The 20,801-nt window shown below is 42.1% G+C and overlaps 1 protein-coding gene across 4 annotated transcripts; it reads right to left on the bottom strand.

Annotated features, from left to right (window-relative positions):
* Positions 1-203: 203 nt before the first annotated feature.
* Positions 204-20,446, bottom strand: sidt2 (SID1 transmembrane family, member 2). 4 transcript variants are annotated; one of them, XM_085794891.1, is made up of 27 exons: positions 19,609-20,446; positions 19,382-19,503; positions 16,996-17,160; positions 16,831-16,876; positions 16,199-16,300; positions 15,309-15,392; positions 14,642-14,807; positions 14,346-14,439; positions 13,100-13,158; positions 12,897-12,923; positions 11,334-11,372; positions 11,158-11,235; positions 10,913-10,975; positions 10,415-10,530; positions 10,222-10,295; positions 8,891-8,957; positions 8,032-8,105; positions 7,744-7,867; positions 7,435-7,552; positions 5,626-5,762; positions 5,424-5,532; positions 4,660-4,736; positions 3,673-3,719; positions 3,061-3,166; positions 2,834-2,944; positions 2,627-2,740; positions 204-1,114 (listed from the first exon to the last, which is right to left on the bottom strand). In XM_085794891.1, the coding sequence occupies exons 1-27, from the start codon at positions 19,855-19,857 to the stop codon at positions 1,052-1,054; spliced, it is 2,631 nt and encodes an 876-aa protein (XP_085651017.1). In that variant the 5' UTR covers positions 19,858-20,446; the 3' UTR covers positions 204-1,051. The 4 variants fall into 4 exon arrangements, with proteins under 4 accessions (XP_085651017.1, XP_085651019.1, XP_085651018.1 ...); XM_085794893.1 differs by lacking the exon at positions 10,913-10,975; XM_085794892.1 differs by lacking the exon at positions 12,897-12,923.
* Between the last annotated feature and the right edge of the window lie 355 nt (positions 20,447-20,801).

Raw genomic sequence — 20,801 nt, 5'->3', positions numbered from 1 at the left:
CAAATTCACACCATTGGCCCTAATTTGAACGTATACATTGACTAAACAGTAACTTTCTTCAGTCACAGAACAAATATTTGTGTATTTCTTGTGTTTGCTTCAAAACTTTGTCCAATGGGGGTCCGTGGTCTAATTTGTGTCAATTTAGGGGTCCTTGATGTAAAAATAAGTTTGAGAACCGCAACAAAACACGTCCAGGGGTCTGAAAATGAGACCTTTATTCAGTAACTGCTCATTGCAACGTTTGACATTAAAATTCTTCTTTTTTTTTCATACAGTACAGTGCAAAAAAATACTTTCGCAGTCAGACTTGAGGGCAGTCGATAAGTAAATACAATCATCATCGATATTCTCCAATGAGAAGAAGCACGGCTATCTGGAGGAACTGACCAATCAGAGCACAGTATGTGACTAACATGATTAGAGCATTAAAAGGCCACTGACAGACTGGACAGGATTCATGGTCTCACCCTAATGTCTGTAAACACACACACTCACACCCTCACACACACCCACACACGCACACACAGCATATAAACAGCATACAAATTTCAAAATGCATTGTTGACTTGCGGGTCAAATGTAATGCAGACAGTATAAAATAAGTTAATTTGGACGGGTTTTTTCTTTTTCTTTTTCTTTTTAGTGTGTACTTTGTACTTTTTTCTGTATTCTTTGTTGTCAGCAGTTAGTTAGTAAACATCGATTACGACAGTTATATCGACGGTGGCAGCGAAAAAGGACGAAACACTTCAGCATCACTCGACGTTGATCCAGCTCTTCGTTGGCACATTAGTGTCCATGCAAGTGGGGGAGGGAGGGAGGCTGCAGCCCTTTCCCCACAATGATTGGCTGACTGGCTGATTGGCTACGACGCCTCACCGATAGCCTGCGTAGGGTAGGGTGGTGGGGTAGGAGTGGGGGGGCATCAGGCTACTGGCTGTGCTCTTTGAGAACATGAAGGAGGCGAGCGGACAGGGGAGGGCGGTAAGGCAGAGAGAGAGAGAGAGTTAGAGAGGAGCCGAGCCTCATCACAGAAGATCTGACGAAGCTAGAAGACGTAGATCTTGTCTCTCTGGACGGTGTCGAGGTCGTCGTCCATGGTCAGGAGGACCTGCGGGGAAACAGGAGGGGGAGGTTAGTCGGTAGTCGGTAGATTGTTTTATGAAGGTTACACACAACTTTTTTTGGAGGTGTTTTTGCCTTCATTTATAGTCGCAGTAAAACAGAAACCACAAGTTGGAGTTGAACCCGGGAAGCTAAAGTAAAGACTCAAGGCCCAGTCCTATTTCTCATTCATAACAACATGCTAAGATGAGATGGGACACCACTGCAGCACTGTAATATGCAGAGGCGCTGGAAGGGGCCCCCGGGGATGGCTGACATTGGTCCATATCGGTGACCTGATGTCGTCACTGGCTGTGTATTAACCCAGTATCATATATAAAAATGTAACCAGAAAACGTTGCCGTTTTGAATTATTCTGGCTAGATCTGAAAAAACAACAAGCAAGCGAATGATTATGTACATTCACTGAGCGAATATTATGAAAATGTGAATCAAAAAATGTGATCAAAAGGCATTTTTATGCAGAAACTACCTGAAAATATAAATTTTTTCCACTAAAAATAAAATAAAAAATAATAAAACTTGAGAGTCACGTGACTCGGACACAAAACAATAGGAAAAAAATAGTCAGAAAAAATGTAACAGTCATACAATTTAAGAGCCGTTATTGTAAACCCTCTATGTTTTTGCACTTTGGACCAACGTAGCCAAGGTACGTTTTATATGAGACTGCGTTGGCATAGTATGCAGAATTGAATCATCAATAGTTTAGGATTTTTTGATTCATTAACAGTTAATGTTTGTGGTCCCGGTTGGGGGTGGGGGTCTTCCAAGTTACCTCTTGCCCCGGGCCTCCAGAGTGTCTAGAAATGCCCCTGGTAATATGTCGTCATCTGCATCATAATTGATGCACTGATATCAGACAAGGCGAAAAAAAGTACTACTACAACTACTTTGCTACTGCTGGACTTTGGTTTGATTTCAGACGTCATCTGCCACATCAGAAATAAAAATATGTGAAAATGCAAAATCAGCAACAATGATGTAATGTTAGTGAACATAACAGTGTAGTAGTAATTTCTCTGAAAACGAAATGAAAAATGGGGTTGTCATATGGATATAATAGTCAATGTCATATAGAGGTTATTAGGTTATTGGAATTGTAGGAGCCAAAATATATTTTGATCCTTTCTTTACAGTACGTGTGGGCTTGTGTGTTTGAATACAAAGGGATTAAGCAGCTCTAATAATTGTTGTTGGAGTGGCCTCTCTTTATTTTTTCCAGAGCTGTATTAGTGCTGAATCCGGTGTACTCTTCCGTACACATCTGTTAATTTGTAGTGTGGTCCCTCTCCATCTAGTAGAGAATCAGGATATCTCTACTCCTGACATGAACATGCAAAACAGACAGATAGGCCCCAGAGAGAGGGCTCGGGGCTGGAAATAGGATTGGACCTACTAAAAGTCTTAAAGGTTTCGCACTCGACTACCCGATGAGCCGCTGTGGATCACGTTAAACAAACTCTTAAAACGAAACAACGAACAAACACGATCGTACCAGGAAGGATCCGAACATGGCGATGGAGGAGAGGAAGTGCCAAATGTCGTGGTCGTCAAAGAACGAAAGCAGGATACAGTCCCTGTTGTGTTCACGAGACTCCGCCGGTGTTTTCTGTGACACACACACACACAATAAAATGTTGTTGTATAATGTCTCAGTAAAGTCACTTCTTATTCTCCTTCTTCTTCTGTGTGAGGTACCGACCTGCCAGGTGCTGAGACCCTGGAAGAAGAAATACAGAGCGAATCCCCACACGACCGCCGTGAAGAGGATACACACCAACGCCAGACACTGGATCCTCTCACCGCTCCGCAGCTAAACACACACACACACACACACACAGAGGGAAAAAACAACACTTCAGCAACACGTCTGCTTTTGTTTCTGTATCTAAAAGAATGACTGAGATAAACGGATGCACTTGAACGCACCTTCATGATGATGTAGAAGGCAAAGTAGAGCAGCAGGTTGCAGATGGCGATGGCCAGCAGGTAGGAGGCGAAGTCGTTAGGTCTCTCTATGAGGCCGTAGGCAGCGCTGCACAGAGACAGGGATATAATATCTGCTATAATATGATATTGTTGTTTTTATTATCATCATCATTTAATATGAACTGTGTATATCTATTTTTCATTATATAAAACAACTTGCAACTGCCTAATGACACCCAATCTGTGTATAACCCAATGTATGAGAGAGAGAGAGAGAGCACTTCATTAGCACGCACACACACACCCATATAAATGTATATATACTTTTTATTTTTATTTATTCATTTTAATTTATTTTATTTGTATATATTTGATTCTGTGAGTTGTATTTGTTTTGTTTCATTGATTCTTGATGCTTTGGTACAACATAGTTTTCGTAACATTCATGCCAATAAAGCAAATTTGAATTGAATTGAAGTGAATTGAGATGGTAAGAGGAGCAGGAGGTTAACAGGAAGAAAAACAAACATACTGTATGTCCATTCTGCATTTCTAAATTTAAAATGATGTAAACTGAAGTTGAACTTATAGAGAAACACAGCGTTTACTCACAGAGACCAGTTGACGATGTTTCCCATCACCAGCAGAACCATTCGGTCCTGAAAGACACAGGGGGAAAAGATGATATTTTATTATTCAAACTCTATTAACAAACTAGAAAGTCCGATCCCTGGACTTATATCATGTTTGCCGTTTCCCCTCAGTCTCCTACGCTGCGCCTGCAACCTGGAACATGCTCCAGCAGAAGCTGAAGCCAGGGTTCCTACACATTGGAAATTTCCAAACTCCAGACCCTAATTTCCAGATGCCTCGGTTAAAAAAAAAATCTAATAATTTGTGATATTTGAGTAAATAGGTGTGTTTCATGTAAATAAATCATGCAATTAATCATTTGTTTTTTCATTATTCTGAATGTGTCTGCCATTATGACACCAAATAATTTCCAGGAGATTGTAGCTAGGTACAATAGCGCATACAAAATAACTTCAGATAAGACCAAACCCAGATAAGTGATAAGATAAATACATTTCCATACAATAGTTTCCATTTTCCATACTTTTCCAGACCTGGAAATGTATAAAATCAAAAATTCCATACTTCTCCATACTTGCGTAGGAACCCTGTGAAGCTGTCCAGTTTTATTCCCCTAGAGACTTCAAATTCCTTGTAGGAAGGCTGGTGAGACAGTCTGCACATGTACTTAACCAGCTTTATTCTTTTTTTGCACTTCTGTAGTTTGTATTAATTATCTTAATGTCCGTGTTTTGTGTTTTGTCTCTTGTACGTTCAGTTAGTCTGTAACTTTGTGTTTGCTGCTCTGGGTCTCAATGAGATTTTACCTGCATAAATAAAGGTTAATAAATAAATAAATTAATAAATAAAATGGACTGGGTTGGTAAAGTTAGCAGCTTTCCACTCAGAAGTGTTTTTCACCCACACACATTTTCACATCCATGATGCATCAGGATCGATTTTGGGTTAAATATCTTGCCCGAGGAGGAGCTGGGGATCGAACCACTGTTCATTGTTGTTACTCACGATGTACATGGGTCCGCTGCACTGTCTGATACAGTCTGTGTAGACGATGTAGACCATCCTGCGCAGGACACCAGAGTCTGAAACACACACACACACACACACAGAGCAGAGCGACGAGTGATTAGCTGCAGTCAAACATTAGTTTCCATGGTGACATGTTAAATTAACCTCATATAACAACAATTAAGAGCGTTTGTGGAAACAAATCGACAAATAAACACCACATAATATTCTGTGTGTAAAGTGCAGTTCATATTAGAGGATTTCAATGAAGCTGAAATGAACATTTTCAAAGGAAAACAGTAAAAATGACGCTACTGACTTAAACACAATTATCTACACAGATAACGGATGTGTGCACTTACTGCATAGTACAAAAGCCCTAAGCATTTTCCCAAGATAATGGGACAATTTCCTTGAGATCTCTGAGAAACGAAAAGTTGTTTTTCCGGTATAACAGCATAATTCATTGGAGATCTGGAGATAACAAAGCAACAGTCTTTATCCACTGTAGCCGACACAGGCTGAAACAACTTTACGCCTGGCTTTAGTTTAGACAATATACACAGAGATAGAGACACAGAGCCTGACGTCATGGCCAACCAGCTTCAAGGCCCTGGGCATCTCAGACCGATATCTGTGATTATGTCATTATGTCTCTTGAGATCTGGAGAAAATTATTCCATTATGCCATGAAAACGGAAGAAATAAAATGTATGAATGTATGGCCGCTTAGGGCTTCCGTAGAAAGAGAATGATCTTACCGAGCCTCCATCGGCCCATGTAGTAGAGCTGAGTGCTGAGCAGCATGGTGGCCAGGATGTGGATGACCGAGAAAATGATCCAGAAGACTGTGTTTCCTTTCCCAAACACCTGCAACCAAACAACACAATCATGTGTAATGTGTTTGTTTTCCATGGTCAACATCAAAAAAAAGTGTGTGTGTGCGTGTGTGTGTGCACTCACCACTCCCAGCACGGAGAAGAAGATGACTGCAGCCAGGCAGGCGTAGGCGGTGTAAGCACTGGCGTTGATGTCCGGGTGTCTCTTCTGATACAGCTTCAACATGCACAGCCCGGCGATCATGTACATGAACGAGGTGTCTGCACAGACGGAAAATACACACACACACACACACACACACACACACACACACACACACACACACACACACACACACACACACACACACACACACACACACACACACACACACACACACACACACACACACACACACACACACACACACACACACACACACACACACACACACACACATTTCCCTTTTATCATCAAAGGATAAGAAGGAAGTCGTCAAAGATCGTTATCACAGAGTTATAGTTCAGATTGCAAATGACCAGTGCAGTGGTTTAACATCAGATGGTCGGTTTACCGCTGCGTAGAGAACCGACAGCACTCTTAGTGAGTGATAGCACTTTCTTTTAATATAAGGTGCAACAGCAGCAGTACAGACAAGCGCACGCGTTTCGGCCAACAGCAGTCCTCAGCACCGGTATGTGGGTGTGTCTCCCTCCCTTCATAGAAATCATTCAAGACAGTGATATATTCGATAATGCATCGTAATAATCTACATAAAGCTAGGAAAAAAGTGAACCATCATAAATATTCCTACTGTATTTATTTATTTAATTTATTTATTCGTTCATTTCGGACATGCTAGTTAAATCAGACTTCATCACACATCATCTAAGTAATACAGCAACATGGCCGAAAGGGAAAGCGGGAGAAGCTACCATATCAGAAAACAGAAACTCTATTTATTACATTCGAGCTCATAGCTTATTGTCTTGTTACTGTGTGTGAGAGTTTCTATTTTCTGATATAGTAGGAATATTTATGATGGTTCACTTTTTTCCTAACTTTATGTAAATTATTACGACGCATTATCGAATATATCACTGTCTTGAATGATTTCTATGAATGGGTTTTATACCGTGATGACTGATTTGGACCGACAGGGAGACACACCCACATACCGGTGCTGAGGACGGCTGTTGGCTGAAACGCGTCCGCTCATCTGTACTGCTGCTGTGCAATCACTTACTAAGAGTGCTGTATTTTTATATTTCTCAGTGTTTTATCTGATCTTATGTTTTCCTATTGCTTTTATATGCTTTTAATTTACTATATTTTAACTTTAACTTTCTTTATTTTACTGTTTCGTTAGCCTAGAAATCTAGCTGCACCCTAGCGGCAGCAAATATATTTGCTCCGTAGGTGGGTCTAGAAACGAGCCATAGGAACTTTTTGAGTCTTGAACACCGTTTGTGTTCACCAATCACAGCGCTCTATCTGTTTAGAGAGTCGTTGGGCGGGCTTAACGCGATGACGACATACATTTTAATTGGCTTGTCAGGCTAACGTCATCCTGCTCTTTGCTCTGATTGGTCGTAGCGCTACCCTATTGCGTGCAGAGGCACTTTGAAAGACAGCCTTCATCCCGCCCCCTGGATTGAGCCGAGGTCTAACAGTCATTGCCAGACTAGACATTTTAATGATATAGTCTGGCTTGTCAGGCTACTGTTTCGTATCTCTTTGACATTGTTGTTTTTAAAATGTGCTATACAAATGAAGTGGATTGGATTGGACTGTCGATTCTCTCTACGCAGTTTTTTTAATTTTTTGGACTGGCACCTGATCGTCACCTGAAACCTTTAGCGTGAACACGCGGCGCCTAATCTAATTATTGGTTGCTGCTGCGCCAAGTTCTAGTGGGAACAGAAAGAAACAAAAAAACAAACACACACTGACCGAACTGGAAGTTGGTGTAGTTGGGGCAGACGTGGTAGCAGGCGCTGAGCAGGCCCTCCATCATCAGCGCCGTTCCCATGGCGTAGAACAGACCAAAGTGCTTTGGGATACCGCACTCCTGAGGGGAGGGAAGGGGGGGGGAACGCAAAACTCAAACTCTGATCTGAAGTAATTGAGCAAAACATTTGAATAAATAATAAACTTGACCTCTGATTCCTTAAAAGTACTGCTGCTTTAGTTTGTTTGTGGATTGAGCTCGTTTCCTGTTATCATTTATTCATGTAGTGAGAGTGTGTGAGTGTGTCTCACCAGCGCGTTGAGTTCGTTGCGGACCAGGGCTCGGTTGTGGACGATGTCTCTCTTGAGGACGATAAGGAGGAAGAGGAGTCCCAGCATCACGTAACCAAGGTTACTGAGTATGTTGTTGAATGCACTGTGTTGGGACGAAAAAGATTACGAGTCGAGTCGAGTCGTTAACTTGCTTTAAAAAACCGAGGAGGTCCATTAGTCGTTTTATTAGCTGCTGTAAACACATGATCGATGCGTTTTAGACACAATGATCTACACACTACACTACAGACACACACACACACACACCTCAGGGCTCCCAGGGGGTGGGCACACAGGAAGTTGTAGTAGCAAATGTCCTGGTTTCCCGTGACATTGACGACCTGCAGAACAGAGAGAAGGTTTTTAATTAAAGAATCCATCTGCAGCATTGTTGATGTTAAAGGGACATTGTGTAGGAATTACTCCCATCTAGCGTTGCGGTTGTATATCGCAAGCAACTCAATGGTATTTTTCATGCTGCATTCACATGAAATTGGGCAGGCGGCAGACGGACGACAGCCGCTGCACGTAACGGCATAGACAAGCCTCTATGTAAACAAGTGGTCCGTCAGCACGAGGCAAAACAATACACATGACAATATGTTGTCATGACGATGTCGTATTGTCTACCTGACCCACGTTTTACCGGCTTTCTCTCCACTTCTGTGACTAAAATGACATCTGGTTTATTACCGACGGCCGTCTGCCCGACTGCAGGTGAATGCAGCATCAGTGTAACGCTCCATTCCTCCTCACTGCGTTACCGCGGTGACTTTTCACAGACGCCACCTCCACCTGAGCCGACAGCTCAGGTCGAGGTGTCTCCAATGAGTTTCCGTGGTTTCCTACCGTCACGCTGCCACTGAACGTAAAAACATGGCGACACCACATGGCAGCCAGCACCGAGCTTACCCGCTCCATGTAGATATGAATGATATGAACGGCTAATTCAGAGCTGAAAGGAACACTTCAGTTTGTTGATGGGGGGGATTACTGATTGATGAAAAACATACTTTTGAACGAAAGAATCGATTTTCGTGAATAGATAACAAGAGAAGTTACACAATATCCCTTTAACAGCTTCAAACAAAACAAAACAAAAAAAGCAGATGATTGTTTATTTTACCGTTTGATAGGTGATGACCAGCTGGATGACGGGCAGGGCGTAGAACACAGCAATGGTGGCGATGTTCCTGCAGAGAAGATCATAATTATTATTATTATGACCCATTATCCCACGTCTCTATGAAACCAGCGAATACAAATGATAATATACTGTAAAAACCCATTTTTTACTGATTTACAACACTTATTATCTTTTTTTATGCACCAGTTCTCCACTCTCTGCAGGGTATATGTACGGTGTATAGTAATAATACCTAAATGATGACAAGTGTCATTGCTTAATGAACCATGGATCTCCTACACTGGGTCTGGGATGTAGAGGAATCTCCATTTACATAAATGATATATAACCTATTTTGTTACACAACTGTAACATCCATCTTTACACTAATGAGCTTGTTCTTTATTCTACTGCAGGTTCTGTTGGGACCACCGCTAAAAAAATCTACAGCTTTTATTTAGTTGTCTTCAAAAACAGCAAAGTGGCTGCTGTTTTCAGATGCACTAAATAATGATTGTGAGAGAGGATGTTTAAATTTGTTCTGATTAAAATTTAACTGTTAAAAAGCTGCAGTACCACAAATACCAAGGTACATTTCAATTCAATTCAATCCACCTGATCTTTGATAAACCATTTATAAATTCCTGCATAAACATGGTCCAGTGCAGAGCTTTAGTTTTAAAAGGGATATTCTGACATTTTGGCACCCATTGCCATAATCCCTATAGTCATAGCAGTAGGTTCGTTACCTTTAATTGTCGGCGCAAGCTATTTTTAGAACAGCGGAGCGGCGAGCTGCTCAGAGCTATGCTACGGAGGCTCATGGGATTTCTTGGTTTCCCTCATCGAACTCATCAAATACACAATCCAACAACTCCAAAATGCTCTGGTGGACAAGTTGTGACCTGCACATTCACCACGCTATGAGATAATAACAGAACGTTACCAGACAGAGTTGTTTTAGAGGTAAATTCATGCAAAACCACAAAACCAACGCGTTCCTGTCGAGGGCAGTCTCTGCATTTACCTCTAAAACAACTCTGTCTCGTAACGTTACATTATTATCTCATAGCGTGGTGAATGTGCAGGTCACAACTTGTCCACCAGAGCGTTTTGGAGTAGCTTGCACCAACAATTAAAGGTAACAAACCGTGCTATGACTATAGGGATTATGGCAATGGGCCAATTTGCCAAAATGTTGAACTATCCCTTTGAGAAGGAAAACTTGTTGAACTATTCCTTTAATGGCTTTTAATCCATACATATCTAATACATTTGGGTCTATCATCTTATCTTGACACCATCTGTATAGTTTGGCTTGTTTGTCTCACCAGAAGTAGATTTGGTATTTCTTGCTGAGGATCCTCTTGTCTTTGCGGGCCAGGTCAGACACACACAGAAATTTCTGTAACAAGAAAAGAACTGAAATTAGACGCAGTTGTCATGACAAGTCTGATAACTGGTGTTACCTACATTACATTAGCAATTTTCTAGTTGAATAAAGGAGAGGGAGGGAGGGGACACCTTTGTGCGAACAATGTTTTTGTCCGAGTTGATGTCGTCCAGCGTGTCGTAGTCGTCCTCCTCCACGGAGCTCAGCGACTCCTGTCTGCTGCGTCCAACACTTTCCAGCGATCGTTCTGACAGAGGGAAGGGAGGAGAGAGAAGAGGTGTTCAGTTTTATTGGAGATAAAAATCTGAGGATTATCGACGGAGGTTTAGGATTTAGGGCATCACATCTTCTCATTTTTTCATTTGTATTCAAATTTCTTTATCACTTTTTTTACCCTGAAAATCTGAATGATTGTTATTTTTGATTGTTGTTTTTCCCCTATCAACATAGCTGTGCTGTTGATTTCAGCAGCATCATCATCATCACATTAGGAATCTGGCCACTTCCTGGCATCATCATCAACATCTTAACTCCCACTGAACGTTCAACGATTCAAATAGTGCTGATTGGTTTTGGTGCAAATTCTCTGAGCTGATTGCTGAAGCCGATTGTGTGCGGCAGCGTGTCACCGATGCGGATGGCTATGTGGTGAAGGTGATTGAGGATTGGTCGCCGTTTGAAAGGCTCCTGTCCTGTTGTTAAACAAACACAACACAGAAAACCAGTGAAGGACTGAAGCTGCTCCGCGGAGAGGAGAGGAGAGGAGAGGAGAGGAGAGGAGACCAGGCTGTGGAGACACACTGCAGAGTGACAGCTGTGGAGTCCAGACATAAACTTGTACGATCGTGTGCATGTTTGTTTTGTGTGTCCGTACCCATGTATCCGTAGTTGTTGTCGGTCGAGGTGGCGCTGTCGGTGACGGCCTCGGAGCTCAGGGTGCTGCCGTTGTCGGCTGGCGGGGAAGATGAGAGGAGGAGGAAGAGGTTATTTTAATTCCACATCTCCACATGAACAAAGACTGAAAACAAAACCAGGAACCCTGAAACTCACCGAAGGAGCCGTACTCATACGGTGAGGCTGGGGTTTTGCCTGTGAAAAAACACAACCACACATTTAAACTCACGGCTCAGTGCACGACGTGGATTAGATGCACTAACTACAGCACCACTACAGCCGCTACCTGTTAGTAACTCACTGCTGCAGACTAAAACACAACTGACTGCAGATGAACTAGTTAGTGCACAAACACAGGGAGCTGAGGGGGGGGGTATCGACACATGCAGGGAGAAAAATCTTAAAATTTGTTTTTATTCAGGCTCAAATTGCCGTAAATAAAACACTTTTGCACATACGAATGGATGCGGGGTGTGAGCATTAAAGGAATAATTCACCAAAAAATGAAATTCAGTCATTATTGATGCTGATGAATACCCCGGAGTAGTTTTTTATTCCTCAAAGTGCATCTGGAGACCCGGGAGGGGGGTTCGTAGTCCAACGAAATCCTTATATGAGAGTCAATAGCGCCCGACACAAAAATGTCCATAAAACTACACAAAAATATTGAAATATTCCTCCACACCGTCCGCTGCAATCCAAGTGTCCTGAAGGGATATAGTCCAGAGTTCACTCGAAACAACGTCATTTAGGACATTTTTACAGCCTAAACAGTCCTGTATTGAATTTGCCTGGGGCACATGAACGTCAGAGCGAAATGAAATACAGGACTGTTTAGGCTGTAAAAATGTCCTAAATTACGTCTTTTCGACTAAACCCTGGACTGTATCCCTTCAGGACACTTGGATTGCAGCGGACGAGCAGTAAGGAGGAAGATTACAAGGTTTTTGTGTAGTTTTATGGACCTTTTGTGTCCTCCCGGGTCTCCAGATGCACTTTGAGGAATAAAAATTTACTCCGGAGTATTCATGGTTAACTATTCCTGGTGAACTATTCCTTTAAGATGTGATGCAGGGGCTGAGTTTGTTGTCGAGAGGTGGGTGCTGCAGTGGGAGTGAATTTTAAAATTGCTCCTGTCCTGTGCTTTAAAATCTAATCATGTCAGCAGCACACAAACACACTGCAGTGACTGAGACACAGATACACACTGCAGCTGAAGAGACACGTCGTCAGCGTACGCATTTATCTCGCTGATTATCTCCGGTAGTTGTTGTTTTTTTTTGTTAATGGAGCAGCTGCTTTAGGTGATCTATTATGTCAATACTGTCGACTATAATGTGTACACTCGTGTCTTTCTTCAGGCGATGAACTGTGAAGCTGTGAGAGAAAAGACACTCTAGTGAGAATAGTGGGAAAACAGAAGGGTGAAAAAACTACTTTGCAGTTAGTTCTACCTGACAAGCATCAGGATGAGTCATCGTCGTGTGTATCTGTGTCTCTGTGTGACTCTTCGGGAATAGCGGCACATTTGTCTGACTACACTACAGCCCATAATATCCCTCTCTTCTTTTCCCATAAATGGGTTTTTTTTTTCTTCTACGGCAGAGTGGAGTGGAGGGTTACGGTATATGAGCTAACGCATGCAGAGCATCTGCAGACAAGCAACACAGTGTGAGTCAAGGCAGCGGGCGGACAAAAGGAGGAACTGTGTCGTTATACCGTCTCCGTTCTTCCCGAGCAGAGAAGCTGCACCACACATTAGCATGAGGGAGAGAGAGTGAAAGACACATTCAGTACACACAGATGTTAAAACCTTGGAGTTAAACGGTTATTATCCTGCACGTTAAATCATCTGCAGTTTATGTTAATGACTTTAACAAGCCTCCACTTGGCCGGCTCGTCGCGGCTGGTTGTGGTGTTACCTGTCTCGGCAGGCGACGTGTCAGCAGGATTCAGAAACGGCTCTCTCCTCTTATTCATTCTGCAGAAGCAAAGAGAGGAAGGGAGAAAAAATGCAAATGAACACGATTTGTATTCAGCAAAGCGCTGCTCTTGTAAAAAGCAGCTGAATGAACTCTTCGATCACAGGATTTAAAATTCTGGGGTTAAACCGGGACAGAGATTTTCCAAGTCTCAACAGTGCGAACTTGTGTGATGCATGTATTTGTTTTTTAAATCTGGGGCCTTGTTTTGTTCAACTTATGAAGGGTTTTCTGTTGCCGCAGAACCACTTGGGAGGATATCAGAGAGGACTCCACGGGGATCAATAGATAAATACAACTATATCAGCAGAGCAGAGAGCCAGTGCATGTGAGGTGCTTTAAAGCAGAAGTAAGCGGAATATTTGTGTTAATATAAGTCTTAAATAGTTATATCTTCCGACAGCAATCACTTACATGGAGTGTTTGGTCTGAAACACGGGTCTGTCAGTCACTCTGCTCTGCTGTAAGCCGAGAAGAAAACTTTCCTTGTATCCTACAACCTTTATCCAATGAGGAGAGAGAACGGCATAAAGGGGCAGTCCTCTCTGTGTGTGCAGCCAAGGGATGCGCGTGAATGTGGTGACGTAGGGACGAGGACGGGGACTGCTAACTCCATCGGCTGACAGAAAGTTAGCCAAAACAACCGGATCGCTTACTTCTGCTTTAAATAAAAGACATACACAAGCTTCAACTCGTGCAAAACAGAGCTGCACGTCTGGTCTAAGGTTGCCCTTTCAGAGCCAATGTCAAAGATATGCACACCAAGCTCCAGTGGCTGACTGTGAATAACAGGCTGTCTTGCAATCTTCTTTCTTTTTTTTCACAAAGTTTTTACCTCAACAAGCCCATATGTTTCTTTTCTAGAATCCGTCATATCATATAGATTATTATAAATCTGCTTTGATTACCAGTCTGTCCACGGTTACTTCAAAGTTTATGTCTTGTTATAACTGATTTTGTCATTGTTGATATTGTTTTTGTTGTTACTGCTATGTTATTGTTGTATTGATTTTGTTATTGTTTTTATAATTATTGTTGTTATGTTGTTGTCCATGCAGCTTTTCATATTATTTGGAAGTTTAGTTTCATTTCATGTGTGTTTGACCAGGTGCAGCAGCTAATGGGGATCTTAATAAAATCAAATAAAATTGGATGCAGACAAAAATGTGAGTGAGTAAAATCTTACCGCCTGTTCTCCACACAAGCCATCAGGAAGGTGAGCAGGTAGAAGGAGAAGAAGATACCCAGACAGAAGAGCATGCCCATCACATACACCTTCGCTGTGGAGTGTAAAGGAAGATGCATTTAAGCCCAGTGACACACCGGTACTGCATGAAGTACTGAATGAACTACATAATGCAACAACACAACCATGAGAGATGATTGTTTTCCTGCAGGCGGTGTGGTACGTATCGCTGGTTCCTCATCATGAAACAGATGATTTATATAGTAAAAACCACACACACAGTTCCCTTGACTTACAGTCGATGGCGGGCGAGACCACCACGTCGATGATCTTGCTTCGGTTGCCGGCGTCAATCAGCTCGTCGGGTCGCAGAGGGTAGAAGCGCAGCGGACCGCCACACGCTTCGTCCTCCGTTTTCACCACCACCACCACATAGAAACTGTTGCTGGGGAAATCTTTCCTCTGGAGAGAGACAAGAAGACGGCAAAGAGACATGAGAGGACGTCATATGACTCTGTTTACGTGACATCTGGCACATGACATCTATAGGTTTCCAATAAATGAGGCCTTAGCTTGAAGCTTAAATATATTAGAACTTATTATAATGACAAGGAAGCGGTGTGAGCAAATAAGTTTCACTTCTTTCCTTTGTCATGTGTTGTCTTTGTAAAGTATTTATTTGTTATGTCTGTCCATTACTGTATTGTTTCACTTTGAAAAACATAACTAAATGAAATTGATCCGTTTATTTCAACATAGGTGAGAAATAATAACACAGAACAATGTCAGATTCAGAAGTTGAACCGTTCAATTCCTATAAACCACCTACTGCCTATTCCACTTATATTATATAACCATAATAAACTGCATTTAGATAGTGTATTAATGTTTAACTGATTGCTTTGCATTGAGGCAGTTTATCATCCACTTTATGATCTGTATTTCAGCGTAACGAAACACTACCTGCACAGTGATGGCACCTTTTTTGGTCATGGTCTGGTACATCCCGATGAAGGCCACGTTGTTGTCCAGGTCATAGACGGGGCACTGAGAGGAGGCACAGAGGAAACATCGAAAGATTTAAGGCCAGAGGAGCTGATTAAATGTTTACCTAGGTCGCTAGCGTCGGCGCTATGTTTGCTATGTGCGGAGTATTATTACAGCAGCTCCATCATAAATTGTCCAATCAGAAAAAAAAGAGCTGAGAAGCTGTGCTTTCCATCTATATTATATACATTAAATGTCCGTGATTTCATTTTAAAAGGAGGGAAAACAGGCAGAGCTAGAGTGGAGAAGTGAAAGATGCAGAGCAGAAGAGATGTGGTGTGATCCTGTGGTGCTTTTTGAGAAAGACAGCGTGAGAAAGGGTGTGTGTTTTCACCTTTTGAATATAGTTTGATTTTTGCACTTTGAGTTCACTTTTGCACAGTTTTTTTGTAAACCCAGAGCCCTAGACTATGACTAAATGACTAAGATTGATTCTCAACGTGTAACTGTTCCCATTTCAAACGTCAAATCAAAACTTCATGTGCAGTAACAGTATTTTTACTCGCTAAACCCCTGTGTTTTTCTTTATTTAAACTGCTAATACTTCCATACCACAACCCTAACAACAAAATATGTCCAAATGTGTCATTTTTAGCCTCAGTAGGTAAAGGGTTAAGAGGATTATTGTTCACTGAGTATCAAAACACTGACAATGCCAGCACTGCATTGCACTGACACTGTTGCATCTAACTCAATAAGACTCAATAACACCCTTGTGTGGCCTAAGAGAGGTACTACATGTTGACCACAGTGACTGGGGCCACCTGAGGACAGCGAGGGAGAAGACGAGGGGAAAGTAACCGTACCTGGATGTCCTGGATGGACATCACGGAGCAGGGGAAGTTCATGTCCGAGTTGACCTTGACGATCACAGTGTCCACCCCGTCTGGAAAGACATACTTGAAGTACTGAGAGACAGGAGAGCAAGACGCAGAGGAAAAAAAAGAGTGAGGATGTGAGTAATTCGAGATGAAAGGATTATCAAACATAGGTACTGTTTCTGCTGAGGAAAAAGATAACTGTGATTGCACAGGGTCAGACAAGATCAACCCTCTCTGCTCTCTCTGCTTCCTGTCTGTCTTCACTATCTATTCTGTTATACTGTATGTAGGATGACGTGATAATTTCCATGACAAAAAACAAACGATAAAACAAATCATGACTGACTTGACAGGTCATAAGGTTAGTTCGAGACAAACAGAGGTTAGTTTTCTTTATTATGAGTTAAAGCAGAAGTTGCCAGTGAGAAAAATCCACTCACTTCATCTGATTGTGCAAGTGCAGAAACTCCGTCCACTCATACCAACCCTCTTTTTATTTACTGTGTACTTTCCTCAGCTTCTTTCGTGTTCCTTGTCATCCGTATCCTGTATGCTGTGACTGAGCTTACTTAGCACTTTTATATAAACACACAGAGCTATGGTTTCAAGGCGTTTACCTGAGGTTGGGACGGTGATGCCGTGAAGCTGAATTTCGTGTCCGTCCTGTAATAATTCGAGGAGCAAATATTTCGTCAGACGTGCCAGCAAGTCATTTGTTCGCTGCTACAAAACCCAGCCTGGAAAATCCAAGGAATGTTATGCAATAATAAAATATCACTCACTGAAGGGTGAAGCTTTCGACCCGGCTGACCCTGAGCTGGTAGTTCGTACCCTGGCTGGACAAGGTAGACACGTCCACGAAAAAGTACTGGGTTTCAGATAAAGCCCGGGTCGGAGGCTGGCACAATGTGCGACCCACATGATAGTACGGGTACTTCCTCTGGTAGCTGGAGACAGAGACGGGGAGAGAAAGGAGGTTGAAATGAGACAATGAGTGATTCAGACAAATTTAGACAAAAAACTACCTTTTTTTTTTTTTTTTTTAAACAAAATAAAGGATTCCCCCCCCCCCCCCCCCTCCCAAATAGATTCTTTAATACTACATGAGGTTTTAAAGGGACTACGAGGAGTTTCGGAAAGCGAAGTATTTTCACACTACATTTCCCATGAGCCTCCGTGCGCACAGTGAAATTCTTGGACCGGCGCAAGACGGATGAAAGTGAAAACATTTGCCAAGAATGTTTTCATTCATCAAGGACGAAAGTCGGAGGTTCGAAGACGATCAGATACTGCCGTAGTTCCGACCATAAACGATGCCAACTAGCGATCCGGGAAACCAAAACTAGGAAATGCTGAGCGAGTCGACCACTAAATAATAAGTACAAAAACAAAACGATTGACCCATTAATAAGTGTGGGTAATTCAGGGATTCATCCACATTAATATGAGACTCTTTTATAACCAAAAGTGAACTTCTCTGGGTTTCTTTAAGGGTCAGGAGAGTGGAGATAGTCTATCATCAATAGTCTCTGGGCAAAATCAATAAATCAATACAATGAGATGATCTGATAAGTGCATTTGCAAAAAGCACATAGCATAACTCCAAACATGTAAATATGAGGAAGCATGTGGCTGAGGCTGCATGAAACAGAAGTAACATAAACAGAGATAGTTCATTTACAGTAAACCTGGTTGCACAAATGTGCACCGGTGCGTATGAGAGGAGCAGGAGGAGGAGGAAGTGAAAGTCCAGGGTTTATTAGAGATCTGCTGAAACATGCTTGGCCACGGGACCGTAAGCAAGACTGTCGCGAGGCCATCCTTGTCTTGCACAATCTCAGAGAGTACATCAGACTGTGGGAGACACATCACAACCTGGCGATTGGCCAATGACTAATAAATAGCTGAACTTCTAACCTGTTATGAAATCCCACCTGATTAAATCAGATTACAAACGCCATGCGTCTTAAAAACTGCTGAGGTACAATCCAGAACATGTTGACTGCGGGAAAATGAGTTTGCCACCCAGTGTATTTGACAAAGCTTATTGCTGTTAAATAAGGAAGACTGAAGGCAGTTTTAATCAAATTGTCGTCTGCCTCTACCACACCTGTAAGAGATTCAGGTTATTTACAGGTCTGCAAGCAGCTCTCTGTACAAAACAAGGTTCATCGCATGACACAAAGTCATAACTGTTTACTGTCTGAGGAATGACAGCTTGACACTCCCAAGGAGGAAGCTTGGATCATTACTTTATGTACAGTTCCTGTGTGTTCAGAGCAAACATAAAGGGCCTAGTTTAAGATTAAATTGGATATACACAAGCCTATTCAGTATCGTAGAGAATAACATTCCCCTTACAATTGATTTGAAGAGCTTGGGCATTGTGACAAGATATTAGTAATGTGCACTTATTGCTAATGCGCTCCTTTTGCTTTCCCAGTCTCTAATGAGGATGTACACTTTAATCTAATTTAAATTCCCGCAACTGAACATGACATTGTTCAATTCGACATAAATAAACCAGTGAAAATGACTCATTAGTATACGTTCAGAATATGGGGCCAACAACAGTGTATAACGCACACAGTTTAACATATTAGTGGTAAATGATGCCACCACAACAAGATAACCTAGTGTTTTGAGGAAAATATATGGTCTCTGAAGTGTTCAGTGACCTAGAAAGGCAAAAAACCCCTCAAGTACAGAAAAGCAAAGTCCATACTGCGGGGGGGGGGATACTTTCATCCCTGCTCTACTTATAGAAAATTATTTACTGAAACCTCAAAGGACTTTAGCTCATAGGCGGAGAGTAACGAAGCATTACGGTGTTAATCTTGGGTTTTAAAAAATTAATGATTTGTTGCACTGACTTCCCCTGGATGCCGTGAGAAGGTTGAGTTGATTGGAAGTGAAATATCTCAAGGAAGTTTTTAATCAAAAGCAACTGGACTTGATTATTTGTCTAAGTAACCAACAAATAACCAAGTCCAGTTGCTTTCGATTTAAAACTTCCTTGAGATAACCATGACCTGGACAAATGAGAATATTCACAGGCTTATTGCAAGTGGAATAGTTGTTGTTGTTGTTGTTTTTTAAGAGCTGGTGGAACAAAACAATAACCCTGAACCAGTTTTGGAGCATTTTCTGTAAAGCTCAGATACTCACAGGCCTCTCAGGATGAGTGGGACTTGAAAAGACAGTACAGCTTGCTTCTGCCGAACCACAAACAGGATTGGACTCTCCAAACTCTGTGACAGCACATCCACAGTCACTCGCACTCCTTCTGTCTGAAACCCCAAAACAAAAAATTGAGTTGAGAGATCACATTTAACACTTCCACCATACTTTGGTATCATTAAATCTTATATAAAAGGGAAAGACTGTAAACTCACCTTATTCCAGGAGACTGTGTGATTGAAAGCATAGATGGTCTGGTTCTCACTCGTGACAGTGTCATTGTAGGTGACATCAAACTCTGCATCTTTCTGTACCACACTTTTCGTCTCCCCCACCGCCCCAATGCCGCAGCCTAACTGGGTCAAACACAGCCAGAGAAGGGCTGCCAGTCCGGGCTGCATCCAGCTAGGAGCGGGTCCAGGGCTGTTTTTATGTCGAGATTTCCAGCAACTCCTCCGGAGCATTTTGTCTGCCACCGTCTTCCTGAGCTGGCAGCCGAATAACCTCCCCTCCTGTGCGGCAACGACACTAATAAAAAAAACTCCACCCCATTCAGCAACAATTAACTCGGCTGGCTAAAGCTACAGTGTGCCAATAATAACAACAGCTGTTAGCAAAACTAGCAAAGGACAGCGGAGTGTTTACGTTAAAAACAGAGTCCTTCTTCGTCCTGTTGACATCCGTAGCAAATGTTTGAAGAAAAAAGAAGAAAGAAATCTGTCAGCAATACAACCTCCAATAACACGGGTGATTAAATGAGAGCAGCATTCAGTTCCGCTTCAAAGCCTTGTAAGGGTGCTAGCTCGCAGTGCTAGGTGTGTTAGCATCGTTGGTTTTAAAAGGCAGCTCCATCCAGCGTCGCCGACTGTTGTGTTTAAAAAAATAAAATAAAATAAATAAAACGGGAGCGGAGGTGTTTTTCAAGTCAGACTAATTAAAATGAGCGGTTGTCACGGCCGGGTTATGGTGTCGCAGCAGCATTGTGTAAAATTGTTTTTCCTTGCGGAGTGTGTGAGGAGAGAGTCAGTTGTGTTTACAGTATGAAAAATCTGAGCCGTTAGCGCCCCCCACCACACTCACACAGTAAACAAACCCAGGCGACGTCATGACGTCATGACGCAGAAATCCAGCGTCACCAACAAGTAATCAGTGCAGAGAATATATTTTATTGGCTCTTACCCAACCGATACCTGTCAACTAATAAAGTGAGAGAAATTTAATTTAAGATTATTCATAAATGTTATCCATCCAATGACCACATTGTAAAAAGATTTTAAAAAGACATTGATGTGAATTGTACTTTCTGTACATGCTGAAACTGTGACCCATTTGTTTTGGCTCTGCCCTATTGTGCAAAAACTATGGAGTGATATTTGTAATTTTGTTGCTATCAATGTTGATGGTGATT

This window comes from Trachurus japonicus, chromosome 13 (assembly GCF_045865225.1).
Source record: "Trachurus japonicus isolate A0001 chromosome 13, Traja_1.0".
In the NCBI taxonomy this organism is placed as follows: Eukaryota; Metazoa; Chordata; class Actinopteri; order Carangiformes; family Carangidae; genus Trachurus; species Trachurus japonicus.
Note: the sequence above shows the minus strand (reverse complement) of the source record. Positions and strands in the feature narration are given on the sequence as shown.

Coding starts and splice junctions, on each gene's coding strand:
- sidt2 (XM_085794891.1), bottom strand. CDS start 19,857: ATGCTCCGGAGGAGTTGCTGGAAATCTCGACATAAAAACAGCCCTGGA. Junction 10,296..10,414: donor AAAACATTGTTCGCACAAAG/GTGTCCCCTCCC, acceptor TTCTTGTTACAG/AAATTTCTGTGTGTGTCTGA. Junction 2,741..2,833: donor AGGGTCTCAGCACCTGGCAG/GTCGGTACCTCA, acceptor TGTGTGTCACAG/AAAACACCGGCGGAGTCTCG.